This window comes from Phyllostomus discolor, chromosome 5 (assembly GCF_004126475.2).
Source record: "Phyllostomus discolor isolate MPI-MPIP mPhyDis1 chromosome 5, mPhyDis1.pri.v3, whole genome shotgun sequence".
Lineage (NCBI taxonomy): Eukaryota > Metazoa > Chordata > Mammalia > Chiroptera > Phyllostomidae > Phyllostomus > Phyllostomus discolor.
In genome coordinates this window covers 164,925,779-164,942,487 of record NC_040907.2, presented here as the reverse complement: position 1 = coordinate 164,942,487, position 16,709 = coordinate 164,925,779, and the positions used below count along the sequence as shown (strand labels likewise).

General features: G+C 38.9%; 1 protein-coding gene across 1 annotated transcript in view; it reads right to left on the bottom strand.

The window, feature by feature from the left end:
- Window positions 1-16,709, bottom strand: part of CCDC172 (coiled-coil domain containing 172) — a 53,879-nt gene that overhangs the window by 33,692 nt on the left and 3,478 nt on the right. The window contains exons 3-4 of the mRNA XM_036027529.1: window positions 3,411-3,527; window positions 1,575-1,740 (exon numbers count right to left, since the gene is read on the bottom strand). Of these exons, the coding sequence (XP_035883422.1) occupies window positions 1,575-1,740; window positions 3,411-3,527 (283 nt within the window). The remainder of the gene's footprint in view (window positions 1-1,574; window positions 1,741-3,410; window positions 3,528-16,709) is intronic.

Sequence of the window (16,709 nt, the reverse complement as noted above, 5' to 3'; positions counted from 1 at the left end):
GCCCTGCTTGGTCGACTCCACAGATGTGAAACCCAGGACTATGGAAGGCTGACTGTAAATTTATTTTTAAAGCTCACGTACAAGTGGGCCCGCACATTCAAGCCCATGTTGTTCGAGGGTCAACTATATTTATTTATTATCTCTAGCATTTTTTGGTGTGGAATCTTTAGGTGTTCTACACAGAAGATCATATCATTTGGGAACAGAGATAATTTCACTTCTTCTTTTCCAACTTGGGTGCCTTTTATTTCTTTTTCTTATCCAACTGACTTGGCTAGAACTTCCAATACTATGTTGAACAGAAGTGGTGATATCCAATGACTTTTTAAAGAAAACCAGTTTCAGAGTATTTCCGAAGGTTAATAATATCTATTTATCTTCGTTTTACACTATTGGTTATTAAATAGCAGCACACACCAGTATCACCTAAGGGGCTTTTAAAAAAATTATGTTCCCTATCCTCACCCACTAAGATTCCGATTCAATAGTTCTGGGATGAGAGTCAAGCATTTAATACTTTTTAAAGCTTTCCAGATGTGCACCTGTGGTTGAGAACCTCTGTCCTAAACTCTCTACCCAAAGTAATTTATCTATGAGAACCTGACTTCTTCCAATCTATAACATAAGACTAACTTGAAAGTATAATCCCCCTATTTCTGCAGTCTTAATTATGTGTGAGGCAGCATTCCATACGCTTAAATATTCTTTCACTGAATCCTCACCACAACCTTGTTAAGGTCATCGTTGTAATCTCCTATCTTTACCGATGAAGAAACTGAGACAAAAAATAAATAAATAAGTTAAGCATCTTGCCCCAAATCACACAGCAATTAAGTGGTGAAATTAAGATTTAAATTCAATCAACATGGCTTTGGCATTTACACTCTTCAGGATGGGGGTTTGATATGGCACACGCCTATAAATGTTACCTGTAACAATGAAAATTGTTTTACGTAAAGCACAACAATGAAATATTCGTAACGATAGTTCTAAGGCAATAGAAGGGTTAAATGGGTTTACTATTCTTCACTCACTAAAGACATCAAAGTAACAGTACATTTTAGAAAGGCTTCCACGAAAAACGCATCATCCATTTAACGTCATTTACGGTTTCATTCTCTGCTTCCTCAACTCCCCAGCCCATGATAATGCTCGTGACAGCTCCTAACTGTCAAGTTCATTTCCTATTTTGAGTCACAGCATTTATGGACAACGTTTTATTTTTTTGCTTTTAGTTTCTAAAATTCTCCTCTGCTGGTTCTCCTCCTACCTCTTTGACGACTCTCTTTTCTTTCTTTCCTTAAACACTGTGCTTTCCTAGTTTCTACCTTTGTAGTCTTAGTCACCCCTCCCTGTTCCCTCTGCATGCTCGTGCTGGATGGTGCCTCCCCCGGATTCAGTCCCAAACCCAGTAACCCTAGCTCTGCTCTCCCTTGTCCGCCTCCCAACCACATGTCCACCTGCCGCCGGGCATCTCCCCGGTCTGTGTCATAGACATCTCGAACCAAAAATATATGAAGCCAAACTCAATTTCATTACCACTGGATAGATGAGGTGTTATTATGTATTCATACCCCTTTTCAAAATGTTTGCCTGGTTTTCTAAGTCAGAGATTTCCACCTTGACATTTTCTTTCATCAAAAGCTCTCTTTTCTTTGTTATTTCATACTCATTATTGAAGTCTGTAATTTCCTTAATAAATTTTTCCTCCTCCTCCTTCATTTTTTCCTTAGTAGCCTCCTGGAAGAAAAAAACAGAAGCTCAAATACAGGTATTAATTGCAATAATATTTTTCATTCATGATTTAAAATGCAGTCACTTGAAATTACTAACAACATAAATAAATAAAATATTTTTAAAAAAAAGCCCTGGCTGGTGTAGCTCAGTGGACTGAGCGCGGGCTGGGAACCAAAGTGTCCCAGGTTCGATTCCCAGCCAGGGTACATTCCTGGGTTGCAGGCCATAACCCCCAGCAACCACACATTGATGTTTCTCTTTCTCTCTCTCTCTCTCTCTCTCACTCCCTCCTTTCCCTCTCTAAAAATAAATAAATAAAATATTTTCAAAAAAAAAGAAATTACTAACAACAAAATATAGTATCATACTCCCTGGTATTGTCACAAAAATGCTTTACTGCTCCAGAAATATTCATAAAAAACTAAAGCTACTGTGTACTAACAACCATTTTCACATGAATGTTTTATTCTTAATGTTTTGGGAGAATTATTAATGTAGAAATTCTACCACTCATCATTATAGATGTGTGTTTCTGTATTAAACTTATAACCATATACACGATTTTGTCAGTGCAATATCAATTTCGTGGTAATATAATTAAATAACCAAACTTGAAAGTAAAAATCTACATGCAAAGGAATTACTGACTTATTAAGAGAGAGAGAGAGAGAGAGAGAGCCTGCACTCTGACCATTGTGGCGCAGTTCGTTGGGCGTCATCCCACAAAGTGAAGGGTCCCCCGCTCAATCGCCAGTCAGGGCACAGGCCTGGGCTGCGGGTTCGGTCCCCACGCGGTGAGCATGCAGGAGGCAACTGAGCAATGTTTCTCTCACCTTGATCTTTCTCTTCCTCTCTCCCTCCCTCCTTTCCCCTCTTAAGTCTTAACAAAAGGAGAGAAACAAGGAAATGACAGGAAACTTTAAATGTGAACAATGAATGTAAAATTATACGTTAATTTCAAATTCACTTTTAAATAGTATTTTACATTTTTATGAAATAGCAACATGGGGTAGAAATAAGAATTTTAAAAACTTGGGACAATGCTAGAACCTACACTGTGACAATGACACAAACTAAACATTACTACATTTTTCTATTTTTTCTAAGACATGTCAACTAATTATGAGCTACATTTGGAAACTGGCCATGTCATTCATAAACCACTGGTGGACTCTGTTGACTTCAGATATACATTTCTTTGAATATTTTAAAATGTATTTTCTTTCAAATGTCAATTAATTACAGGTCATGTTCCTAAACTGGCCCTATCATTTAAAACTATTGTGTCTCTTGGCTCTGATTTTAGAATAAAAAGGTAAACAAAACCTGTCTTTTTACCCACACCCATAAATATGTCCACAGTGTAAACCTCTTTGCTTTTCAAAAGCATTAAAACCAACGTCTAGAAGCCTGAGCAATTCAAATCAGTTTCACTGTTTCTTTTATGCTTATCACAATTAATTTTCCTATTGTATCCCTGCCAATAAAATTCTTTCAAACTATATTACTCTACCAACTGTTTTTAAATAGCACTTAATACTTTTTTGTATCCGAACAGAACTATCTGCCAACGTGCATATGGATAATTTGCCAAATGTACACCTAAGTGTATTCAAATACTTGAGTGAAATACAGTTAGTGAAATAGGTTTTTCTCAGAGGCTAGAGCCTTACAAAGGTTTGGAGAAGCATATTCCTCTGGTTTGTAATTTCACTGCACTGTCTCTCTAACGCATTTTCATGAGTTTTCAAAAGCTGTAGGAGGAAGGATTTTTCAGAAAACTGCTGAACCTTAAAATGAAAAAAAAACACAAAACAGAAATCAGAATGAGTCAATTAGACATTTCACAGCACTTTAGTTCACAGAGCAGATCCGTACAGTATAAAACATGTTCTGTATTTCCTTCAAAATGCAAAATATAATTCACATTCAACACCTTACTTTATATGTTCTATCTTATATTTTACAAGTGCTTTAAAATTACAATTTTTGTAATCTCTTCCCCCAGTAAGACTATGAGCTCCTCAAGGACAGAGAATGTGTTTTCTTTTTCCTTTCCAATATCTAGCGCATTTTTCTGCTTAGTTACTAAAAGTTTTTGACTACACACAAGGAAATCTGGTTCAGGAAAGCCCGTTTTAAAGAACAAGTTTTTGTTCTCCTCATTTACAAGGAAGATATGGATGAATAAATCATGTATACATTATGACTAATAAAATAATGAGATAAAAATCTACTAACCATAAGCACAACCAAATCCCATGACTATAGTTACATTAAATAAAACAGGAATCTGCTAAGATCCTCAAGTGGGTTTTGAGAACTTATTGTTTTACTTTAGCACCTTATGTGGTCCTAACTAGCAAAAGGTATAGTAAACATTTTTTTTTCTTTTTTTTTTAAGATTTTATTTATTTATTTATTTTTAGAGAGGGAAGGGGGAGAGGGAGAGAGAGAGAGAGAGAGAGAGAGAGAGAGAGAGAGAGAGAGAGAAACATCAATGTGCAGTCGCTGGGGGTTATGGCCTGCAACCCAGGAATGTACCCCGGCTGGAAATTGAACCTGGGACACTTTAGTTCCCAGCCCGTGCTCAATCCACTGAGCTATGCCAGCCAGGGCTATAGTAAACATTAATATTAGACGTGTAACTGTTATTTCATTTGGGCCATAAAAAGCAGCATCTCTTGAGACCGTGAATTAAAATGAAAGCCAGAGAATGTTGACATATACTCCGTAATGCATAAAAGCTAAAAATAATGCTGGACTGCGGATACCCTCTCTACTACGTTCAGTGCGGGTCCTCTTAAGAAAGCATCCCCCCTACTTGGGGGCTGTTCCTATCTCTACAGAGAAAACAAAAAAGAAATAAATTCAACTTGAATCGCAGAAAGCAAGATTTACGTTAGCTGTAAGAACTTCCTCAAGGTGACAGACAGGCTGTGAAATCTCTATCCCAGAGGACATGGAATAGTAAAGAGCTTAGAAATAGTCTAGCCCAGAGGCAATGGGTTTGGTCTAAAAGACATTTTGAAATGATATGGCTCCAAAGTCCTACAAATATTGGCATATTAAAAAGTAGCCTAAATAAAACAGAGAACATGATCCTGCATTTATATATTGCCACAGCACATCCGCCCGCACCTTCAGCGCGTGGCGCTGTTCTCAACTCCATCTTAAGAAAGACAGCAGCAGAGGAAGATTACAGACGTAAAATGTGTAAGACCAAAAACTATCAGAAAATACTTTTAATGTTTTCTGTTTCTTCGGCTAAATTACCAGGTGTGGAATTGCTGGGTCATAAGGCAGATCCATTATTGATTTTCTGAGGTTATCTCCATACTGCTTTCCACAGTGGCTGCACCAGTCTGCATTCCCACCCACAGTGCACAAAGGGTCCCCTTTCTCCACATCCTCGCCAGCACCTGTTGTTTGTTGACTTACTGATGATGGACTTTCTGACCCGTGTGAAGTGGTATCTCGCTGTGGTTTTAATTTGCATTTCTCTGATGATTAGTGACATTGAGCATCTTTTCATATGTCTACTGGCCCTCTGTATGTCCTCTTTGGAAACATGTCTATTCAGGTCCTTTGCCCATTTTTTAATAGGATTGTTCATTTTTTGGGTATTGAGTTTTATAAGTTCTTTATAAATTATGGATATTAACCCCTTATCAGATGTATCAGTGAGTATGTTCTCCCATTCTGTGGGCTGTTTTTATTTTGTTGGTGGTTTTCTTTGCTGTGCAAAACCTTTTGTAGCTTCGTGCAGTCCCAGTTATTTGTTTTCCTTTTGTCTCCCTGCCTTCCTCTCTAAATAAATAATGAATAAACAAACAAGCAAAATATTTAAAAAAGAACTAAAATAGATTTCCATGGCTATCTATTTGCAGAATGCATTACTCATTGTTTCTTTTATCACAACTAATTTCTTACATTATTTTTCACATTCTTGTGTTTGAAAACCAGACTTACTGGTATGTAAAATTTAGGTAAATATTCATGAACATATTGATAGGATCGCAAGATGAGGTCATTTCATAGAATAAATTATCGTTAGAAACCTCTATTACCTCTCGTTGCAAAAATGATGGGTAGGAATCAGAATTGGGAAGACAGCAAAAAAGATATAAAATCACGACTTAAATATTTTTGAAATTACTGACTTTATTTCCTAAGTTACACAGGGATCTCAAGGGGCCACAGACAATAAAAAGAAAAGGATGGAAGTTTCCTAGGAGCACTGATATAAATTTCTCTCTCTCTTTTCTGTGAGTACAAATTGAAGAAAAATATTTGCATGCAGCCTTAGAGTTACATTATAGAGACAAATAGCCACGCTTTGTCAGAAAATACTGCTGTTACAGAAAATGTTCATTTATAGCAATGCCAACACTCTGGTTAATTCTGCTTCTCTCAGCAATAAAGTTTTTTCCCCCCTTCCCTATGTTGCTCCTCTTGGGATATCTGATTTTCAGCAGAGCTTATAGTCTTCCCACTGAGCTGATTTACCTGGTCGACCAGATCAGTTTGAGCACAGCCAGGATTTGGAACTCACCGGCTCCTCTCGCTGCCTGGGTACCTTTAGGTATTTTTCTACAAGAAGAACTTGAAACTGAAAATGACTGAGGATTTTAAATGAATGCTTGGGTCCAAGTAAGCAAAGCACAAAGCCACACTTTGTTGTGGTTGCTGTTGTTTAAAGTAACCTCAGCCTTCAGAAACTGACATTTTGCTGGTTAAAAGCTCCGCCCAATAGTAGAGCAGGCAATGTTACATAAGAAAACATAAAGAGAGTTATGCAAAAGATTTCACATTTGTAGGATCATAGCAATTGGGGAAAGAATGTGTTTGTTATGGCTATGATAAAAGACATTTTAAACAGTAGAGCACACCAATCAATACTGTATCAATAGCAGACATTAAGGTTTTTCAAAAAATTATACTTTTTATATAAACATTTCTTCACAACAGATGCAGCGCCGAAGGAATAACTCACTATGACACGGTAACCCTAACGTAGTACGGAAAGTTCAGTGTTATTAGCGAATGGTAGACCTTACGCCTTATTCCCTGTCTAATCTCATTGTCAACCAGTGTCCTCAGTCTCCAGCCACGCTGCCCTCCTTGCTACTCCCGGAGCATGCTGGGAGCTCTCCCCACTAAGGCCTCTGCACCGGCCCGTCCTCCGCCTGGAAACCTCCTTCCCCAGACTCTTCACAGCTCAGTGTTTCACCTCAGCCAAGTCTTCGCTCCTCTTTCACCTTTTCATCGAGGCGCATCAGGATGCCTGGTGGGACCACTGCTATTTAGGTTTGCTCTGGAAGTTCTTGTTAATGCAATATGGCGTGAAACAAGAATAAGACGTGTAATTACCCAAAAGGCGGACACACAATTCTGTCTTTTGTTTGTTGGGGCAAATGTCATTACTATATACCTAATAAATCTAAGAAAATCTACCAAGCAACTGTTAGAAATAAAGAATAGAGTTCAGTAAAGAGACTAGTAACAAAATAAATACCAAAAACTGTTATCTTTGCTAGTTACCAACAATAAATAGAAAAAAGAAAAAAAAAAAGACCCCATTTACCACAGCAAAAACGAAATAAATGAAACATGAAAACTTAACAAGAACAGAGGTAAAGAAATAGCTCATGATAAAGAGAAGACGACCATTCAGAGCAACAATCTAATCTATTTTCCTTCTGTGGTGGGCACATATCCCCCATTCCTTCCTCTTTTCTGTCTTCTTGGGTCTATGATTATTTTTTTCATTGTTGTTCAAGTACAATTGTCTCTGGAAAGTCATGGCTATGAATATTAAAACAAATGAAGACAATAAAAATTCACTCCCATCTTCTGACATGTGAATTTTCTTTCTCATATAACCGTACATTACTTATCATTAAAGGAGAAAATGAACTACATTTAAAACCATGTAACTCGTCTGAATCAAAGTAGCTGAGGTAGGCAGCCTTTCAACTTACCTTGAAATATTAATTCAGGCAATAGCAATTCATAAGACCACATAGCGACCAAAAGCTATATGAGAATTTCTTTCCGGCAGCATTAAGATTACAGGCACAACTATAAGTACCCAGTTCACCCTTGAACTCTTTCATTCACCTTTTCGGAACCTATCTGGTAGTCCCAAGTCCGCTGCTGCCTAAATCTACGCTTCTCAAAATAACCCCTATTCTCCAAAAACTATTCTTCCCTTTTCCTCAAATAAAACACCCATTCCCAGAGAACTGCTGACTAAGGAAAGAGAAGTAAAGTGGGGGAATTATTCTGTAATGATACTTCTTAAGCTGAAAGACTCTTACTAGGGAAATACTTTGAAATGAGGTGACTTCTGTGTTAATCGACAGCTTAGGAGGCGGAACCTAACTTCACCTATAACTACATCTTCCTCTTCTGTCAGGATATAAAACAATGGAATGCTTACAGTAGCGATTTTTCATGTACTGCTTTTAATTGAAAAGCTATAAAATGTCACAGATTCCATTAAAATATGCATTTCCTCCTCATAACAAGAAAATCTGGCACATGAACAAGAAAAGATCATACCTCAGTCAAGTACACTACAAGAACGCCAGAAACTGGGTTGGGGACATTCACATAAACTTGTCAACCAGCAGCTTTAGCTTTCAGAAGACAGTACATTCTTCAAGAACTCAAGAAAACAAGAATGGGACAAAGAACAATTTATATATCGTATCTGTAGCAACTGTAAATCTGAACAGCTATCACAAATGACAACATAAACCCTATAAAAAAAACTAACGGAAAAGAAAAAGAGAATTACCTGAAAGCTATGTGCACTAAAAAACAAAAAGAAGGTCATAAGAAAGAGTGATAAAAATGTACACGCTGAGACAAAAAGGAAAACAGATATTTAAGAAGTGTACAAAAGTAACATAGCAACACAGAATTCAAATTTGTAGAGTATTAGATAATAGAACTAATTGCAGAGGATGGAATCGGTGATGTAAAATAGAGGAAGTTGTCCAAGGCTGCTGAGGACTAGCAAATAACAGGAGACGTGGATTCAGAGAAAAGAGAACAAAGACCTAAGCTATAGGAAACAGGGTACTTGAAAAAGAAACCAGAATACAATGGTTGAGGTTAGCAAGGGAGGCTCACCCGTGCTAACAAAATTGATATATACATTTATGCACAAATTTTGAATTATAAGGATAAAAAAGTTTCTACAAGCAACCAAGGAAGGAAAATGAAACAAAGAAAGATACCTAAAACAAGTTTTTAAATACCAGGTATTAACAAATTTTAGAAGACAACAGTGCTAATAGTGCTAGATGTATAAAATTTTCTAAAAATAGGTTTGAATCAAGAATTCCTTATACAGATAAACTTTCACTCAAGTATGAAAATAGAAAAAAAATATCAGATGTTAATGGCTTAGGGAATCCAGCGTGTACATATTTGTATCCATCATGTACATATTTTTTCTGGAAAATTACTGAACAACTACATAGACTTACCAAAAGATACATAAAACATCAAGAATGAGGAAGTTGAAGTATTAAGAAATTTACAGCGAACAATTTTGGTTAACATAGCAGTCTAAGCAAATGTGGAAAAGACCACTTTCCATTCAAACACAGAGAAATACTGGAGAAACTATAACTAACTTAAAACACATCATTTGTATAGCTAATCTGAAAACAAGAGAGAGAAATCGTCATGCTGGAAATCATAATGCTAGAATCCAAGTGCAAGGGATATCTTTGGGGTTAGTTACAGATATCATGGGGTAGGGCTTGAAATGCCCACAAAAGACTAAAAGTCAAGGCCAAGTGATCTGGAACAGGATTCATTGGATAGTCTGGAATCCAGAAGTGTCTATGCCAGCTAAGCAAGTACAGTAACAAAACTCCATTGGTTGGCTTAGAGACGCAGCATATAAGGATCCGTTTCCACTGAGCCATGAGTGAAAGAGGCGCCAAACCCAAAACCTAACCCCAAGCTTGAACTGCGTGTGGATGTGAGAGTCAAATATCTCTGACCTATGCAGTACAGAAATCCTGAGCTGATAAATTAACATAAAAACTGTTACGGACAAGTTCTGCACAAGCGAAATCAGCAGCAGTGAAAATGGGCCTTAGGGGCATCTTTTCTATCAAGGGATATACAAGAGTCTCAAGAAAGAAAAGTCCTGCTAAAGATAAGTCTACAATAAAAAATTTTAAAGCTCATAAGAAAATGCACCACCATGTAAAAACATTATCAGACAAAGCAAGCAGAATTTACAGAAGGGGGAAATAGAGAATTCTGTAAGAAAAAACTTAAATTAATTATTCACTCAATAATGTTCATTTAACACCTACTGTTCTAGATACCAGGAATAATAGCGAACAAAATAGATACATTTGTATCCCTTGTGGAGTTTACATTCCACTGGGGGGAGACAAATAATAAACAGATCAATGTAAAATACATCAAGAAACATGAAGCACTACAAAGAAAAAGCAGAATAAAGAGGTAGAAAGAGATGGGATAAGGTGATGTTATTTTATATCTGGAGGTCAGGGAGACTCTTCCACAGCATTCTCAAACTTGTTGGTTTTTCAAATTCCATAGCCTTAAAAAATTATCGACTTGTTTGATTTTTTTGTTAGTTATATGTATGAATATTATCTGTATCAAAAATTAAAACTCAGAATTAAAAAAAGCATTGAACTCATTTAAGTATAAACCCATTTCATGTTAAAATATGAAAAATACTGTTTTCCAAAACAAAAGAAAGACGAGTTGCATTAAAATATTTTGCATACCTCTTTAATGTCTGGTTTAACAGAAGATACCATACCTGCTTCTTTATTCAATAGTTTGAAATATGTTTTTTGGTTAACATACATGAAGAAAGCCTTCTTACAGACGTGTACTTAGAAATGGGAAGGGAGTTTTAACACCTGTTTTAAAGGACTCTATATTCTTCTCAACAAGTAGTAGTTCCTTAAAGGCTGGTTGCAGTGTGGAATCTGAAGCCATTTCAATGAACTTTTCGTCCTCCGTTACAACAAAACCCATTGGTCTGTCTTGTGCTTCGAATGGATCTTTTATCCATGAACAGTTTGTAACATTATGCACTAGCCATTTAGAAAATATTGCACCATTGAATTATTCAGACCCTCCAAATGCTGATATGTTGCATAATACAATGATAAAAATAACATTCATTAATATCACAAAAAAACCGTAAGAAATATCTTTAAGTATTGGAAAACTGTCAAGGTTACAGTGACAGCCCTGAGTCTCCCAAAATTTGAATTTTTCTTAGAAAAGTTGAGTATTTTCATTGGTAAAATAAAAGTAATCTGAATTTTTGTTAGAAAAGCTGAATATTATCATTGGTAAAATAACAAGACAATCAGCTGTTTGCCTTGCAATGTCTGGGTCACTTGGCTCTTTATAAGAAAATTTTACCACCATGGCTGGTGTGGCCCAGTGGATTGAGTGAGGGTCTGCCAACCAAAGGGTTGCCGGTTTGATTCCCAGTCAGGGCACATGCCTGGCATATAGGCCAAGTCCCCAGTAGGGGGCATGCAAGAGGCAACCACACATTGATTTTCTCCCTGTCTTTCTCCCTCCTTTCTACTCTCTAAAAGTAAGTAAATAAAATTATTTTTAATATTCAAGTTCACATAACTATAGCTTGACTAACAATTACTCGAGTAAAAATGGTGTTCCAGGATCGAAACAGCTAGCTCATACTACAACTCAGCCACACAAGCACTCTCCTTTGCAACAACCACTGTGCTCTGGGGGTACGGAAGCACTTTATGTGAACACCCATTTCATCGCACACAGCATTAAAAACACGTACACACATACAGCCCCACAATATTTTTTCCACTTTAATCAAGGGCATACAGTGAAACTGGTAGGTTTTGTTTTCTTACTGTGAGTGCAGAGCTGTGAAAAACACAATGACTATTAGTGCAGTTTGGGGCCACCGCCTTGGTTTGTGATAAGGTGCCAACGACTTTACTCACCATTGCCTAGTATCATCAATGTGCATGTTAGCATAGTGAAAATCGTAAATAATACCGTCGTACTATTAAGAAAATAACTTGACCTCCTGAAAGAGTCTTGGAGACGCCTGTGGATCCACAGATCCCTCTTTGAGAACCAGCCATCAGGATCTGCATGGCACTCTCCCGATGTCAGAACTGCAAGTCTCACGTGCCGGTGGAACAGCTGGCCACCCTACCAGGAGGGGACCCAGAAGAAGGGAGTTTGCATGAAACACGAATAGTTGAGAAAAGCAGCACTTTGGGCAGAGAAGTACACAGGCCCTGAGGCTAGAGAATGGTTGATTTACTGAAGAACAAAAGAACTCACACAGGTACATACATACCCCCAGCAAGCCAGACTGTTCCCAGGCAGGTGAACCACTAGGAAACACCTAGCGCCACACCCAAAGGGCATCTGGTGGCCTGTCAGTCTACTCCCGTGTTTTAGATAATTATTCATGATGACTGTGATAAGATTTTCTTTATACGATTCCACAGGAAAAATTAAAAGTAATTACAAACTTTTTTGAAAAATGAGAACAAGAAGTTTGACTTTATAGTTAGGTTAACATATACTTAAAGTTGCTTGATATCAACCCTCTAATTAAGCCACAAATCTGTTATGTAATTTGTCAATTAGTCATAGGGTGATTCGGAAGTTGCTCGATGAATGTTTGTTGAATGAATAATTACCCAATGTGTGTTTGGAGATATTTAGGAGATGTGAGGACACAGTTTATTGATTTTCTAAGAAATCACTGTCGAAAGGTGAACTTTCGACAAGGCATCATTTTGGGCTGCATAGTCTTACAAGGGCCAGAAAATGGAATTTTAACCTTGTGCTCACTGCACACAGCACCGCAGACACGCTGTTCTTTAATTAGGGGGCCATTCTCGCCGTTCCTGGAAAAGAGGCTTTCTTTCCTGTTTAAAACATTTCCAGCTAAACAATTTATTTAGAGAAGCTCTTTTAAAAAAATAAAAAGAAACACAGGCGCCCTGGTAGATTTTACAACTGGACACAGTGCAGTAGCTTTTTCATTGTATGGATCCAAGGCAGGAAGTACGCAACGTTTATGACTTATAAGCACTTGCAAGCACAAAGGCTATCTGGCATTCTGTTAGTAGAGTTTACTCTAAACTGTTATTACCGTGAAATATTCTTTAGATTGTCTTAAGATCCTGAAAACAAAGTTGAGAAAAAAGGGTCTAATTAAATGCTACGTGTAGTATTTTTCACTTCATTTAGAAATAGTTTCAGTTCCATTAATATGAAGAGAGATGGCTACTTCTCAGAGACCAGCCCTCCCTCCCCTCTTTAAAAGAACTGAACCATCCTTGTGTGTGACAATTAAGCAGCTCATGTCAAGAACAGATGTGTCAAATGACCAATATGCACCTGAAAGTATATGTGACATTAATGTCATTAGGGAATGGAATGCCATTAGAAATTCTACTCCTAGATGGAATATCCACGAGAATTGAATATTGAGTTTCAAATGTATAAGCCGATACAGACAGTATGTGGGAAAGGACTTTGAACAAGCCATTCTGAACGGAACTTCTGTTGTTTTCGACCAAGAACACCCTGAACTGTGTCAGCACGAGAAAGGCCCAAACCTGTGGAGAACTTTTACGAGTTTATTTGAGCCAAACTGATGACATGCCAGGACGCGAGACCCAAATGCTCCTGGGAATGACAGTTTTCCGGTGTCTTTCCCACAGCCGGAATTCAGGAGGGAAAGTAAGGAAGATTACACGAATGGGGAGAAGGAAAGGCGGGGGCTGGGTTACAGGACAGTTAACAAGATTGCGTGTTTTCTTGAAGGTGGTTATGCTTCTGAGGGGTCTGGAAGAAGGAGCTCTCCGAGGCGAGCTAACCTAGACGGTTAACCTAGAACAATGGACAGGGCTTGCCTTCCAGGGACATGCGAGGCTTGCAGTGTGACCACCCACCATGGCCTGCCCAGGTAGGAACTTATCACTGGCCCACCCTGCCAGGTTACTTTTGGTTAGATGTATATACCACAGAGCCCAATTTCTCCCGCAACTGAGAGAGCCCCCTCTCTAGGGAAGGGGTAATACCTCTGGCTTGACTCTAAGTCCCTCAAGGGCAAAGGCCATGTATCCATCACCCTAACCTCCCTGACTAACATGGGTCTTTCATGACAAGGAGCCCGAATAATTACAGGAAAACGCTTCCAAACTCAAGTTAGTACACTGCTTGCATGACGTCACCCAACTGGTAAAGCAAATGCACAAAGAAATACAAGCAACAAGAACAAAAACATTCTTAGTAATAACTTCATTAAGCATATGAGACACATTCATCAAATTTGTTGAAAAAATAAAGCTAGGAGACTCCTTTTAGTGAACCACACCTTCAGTTTCCTGTCACTAAGTCTTCAAGCCGTCCAACGTCCGGTGTCCTTCTTCCTTCCTTCCTTTCACACCGCAGCACAGTGGTCACCGGCGAGGGCCCTCGAGTTAGCCCACGAGACTCAAATCTTAGGTCTGCTACTCACCACTTATGTGACCTCATGCGAATGATTTAATGTCTCTGAGTCTCAACTTTCTCAAATGAATAACAGGAGTAACAATACTGTACTACCAGCCTCATAGGGGTCTTGTGAGAACTGAGATAATGTCTGTAAAACGCTTAGCGTAAGGCCTGAAATGCTAGTAATTGTTTACTAAACGTTACCTTTTCTGGTTTTTGCAACAGAAGAGGTATCCCTCTTCTTGTCTGTGGTTAATTCTCTAATTCTCATGCTCTAAATTCCATCTTCCTTCCACCTCCTTGGGGACCTTTAACTACTGATTACATTTTCTCTTTCGTCTTTACTGTCAACTTTTCTCTATAGACGCCTCTCCGCCAATATGCACACAACAACGACGATGGTGGTGGTGGTGGTGGTGGTACAGGAGATGATGAGATTTGAAGCACAGGTGCAAGAGGTGTCCTTTGTAGAGGGAAGGGCACCCTCTGTCTCCCTAACAGGAAGGAAAGGGGAGAAGGTGCGCATTCATGTAGGAGGTTTAAAATGGGAAGGTTGGAAAATTCAAAAAAACAAAACCAAAGAAAACCATTGGACAGTTTTTATCTTCTCTCTGAAATAAAAGGCAGATACACTGAGTGAAAGCTGAGTCCGGAAGAGAACACAGAACGTGTGAGACGTGTGACGGTGTCTAGCAGGCGTCCCAGTGCGTGAGCAAGAGGAGCGGAGCGGGATTTCCAGGCAGTGGGCGGGCTCGGTGGAAGCCGAGGCTGTCATCCAGGAATGGACGCCGGGCCCAGTCCCTCCGGGAGTCACCCAGGTACTGGCACAGTGGCAGGTGACCAGTTCCTCTAGAACTGGAGGCTTGCAAGGGGGTGCAAAGAAAGGAGAAAGGAGTCGGGGAAAGGGGGCAACGATGAACCGTGGACTCAACGAATAGAAAGTGAGTGCGAAGGCACGTGCTCATGGAGAAAGAGACGGAAACGGACTGAAGGCCCTGAGGAAGCTGGAGCACAAATATAGTGGGAGAAAAGGGAAAGCCTCATTGGTTTTGGAAGTGTTTATAGGTGATGGAGAGGTCCTGAGTACAACCATGGAAACAGGCGGCTGAGGTGGAAGGAAGAAAAGGTCACTAACAGGCCGGGGTGGTAATGGAACAGTCCGCAGAGACAATGACATCATCCAAGATGATGGCAAGAGCTGAAATAGAACGGACGCCTGGGGGGCAGGTACCAATTTCTAAGCAACAAGGGACTCTCCAGTGAGTCAGCAAAACCACAGAAAAGACACGGGGCGGTCGGGGTGGGGGGGAGATGGTCGAGTCTAGAGAGAAGCCTGAGCTCCATCAGTGGGCAGAGGAACGTCCCGCCAGTATCGCTGGAAAGTGCAGAGGACACACCCACCGACCCGCCAACTACGAGGTCTGAACAACAAACCATCCTCCCCAGAACGGCTCCCAGACTCAGAGAGATGTCCACCGGCTGCAGAACTGCACGGGAGGCCACGGAGAAGGGTCAGTGTACCTCAAGCTCTGTACGAAGACTTTAAAAAGCAGCTGTATGTGTTCAGGATATGAGGTTTAGCTTAAAGGAATGTCAAAGGAAAAAGCCATAGATATTGCAAGCAACTACCCCCAAAATGTCTTGGTCGCAATGAATAGAACTATGGACATGTATTAATTGTGATCAGAATTCTTATTTTATTTTCTAAAACTAAGATGAAATAATCGCAGGTAATGCTAGTTAAACAAATCTTAATTAGAAGGAATAAATAATGCCCTTCTTTTATCTGCTTTTAAACAACTTTTAATATTTAAGCAAGATACAAATTTTTATTTGATACGACTTAAAGATTTAAAAATCTTACTGTATTTTTCAGACTATAAGACACACCTCCCCCCAAATCTGGGAGGAAAATGGGGGTGCGTCTTATAGTCTGAATGTAGCTTACCTGGCTCACTGTGGGGGTGGGGGGGTGGGGATGGAGCAGGGTCACAAGTTATTAAATATTTTACCACACTTTTTGCTTCAAAATTTTTTTCCTATTTTCCTCCTCTAAAACCTAGGTGCGTCTTATGGTCCGGTGCATCTTATAGTCCTAAAAATACGGTAATTACAAAACTCCATCTCAATATTATAAATGATAATAATTTGTGATTTGGTTTTTTCCCCAATTAGGTAGTAGAGTACTCATGGATGTTACATTGCCCGCAGTTCTGATGGGAATCCTAACTTTTATCGATTAAAAAAAAAGGAATGGGTACATTTTAAAGAAGGCAGTAAAAGAAATCACCTTAACTTACTTGTTTATGTCAATACAATTTTACTTTAATAGCTCATGAAATTTTATTATTGTTATGATATCTGCGCAATAAGTTAAGACCGGGAGAAGAAAAAAACAGACAAAATCGCCTCAGACTTTCCTCCATCTATTCCCT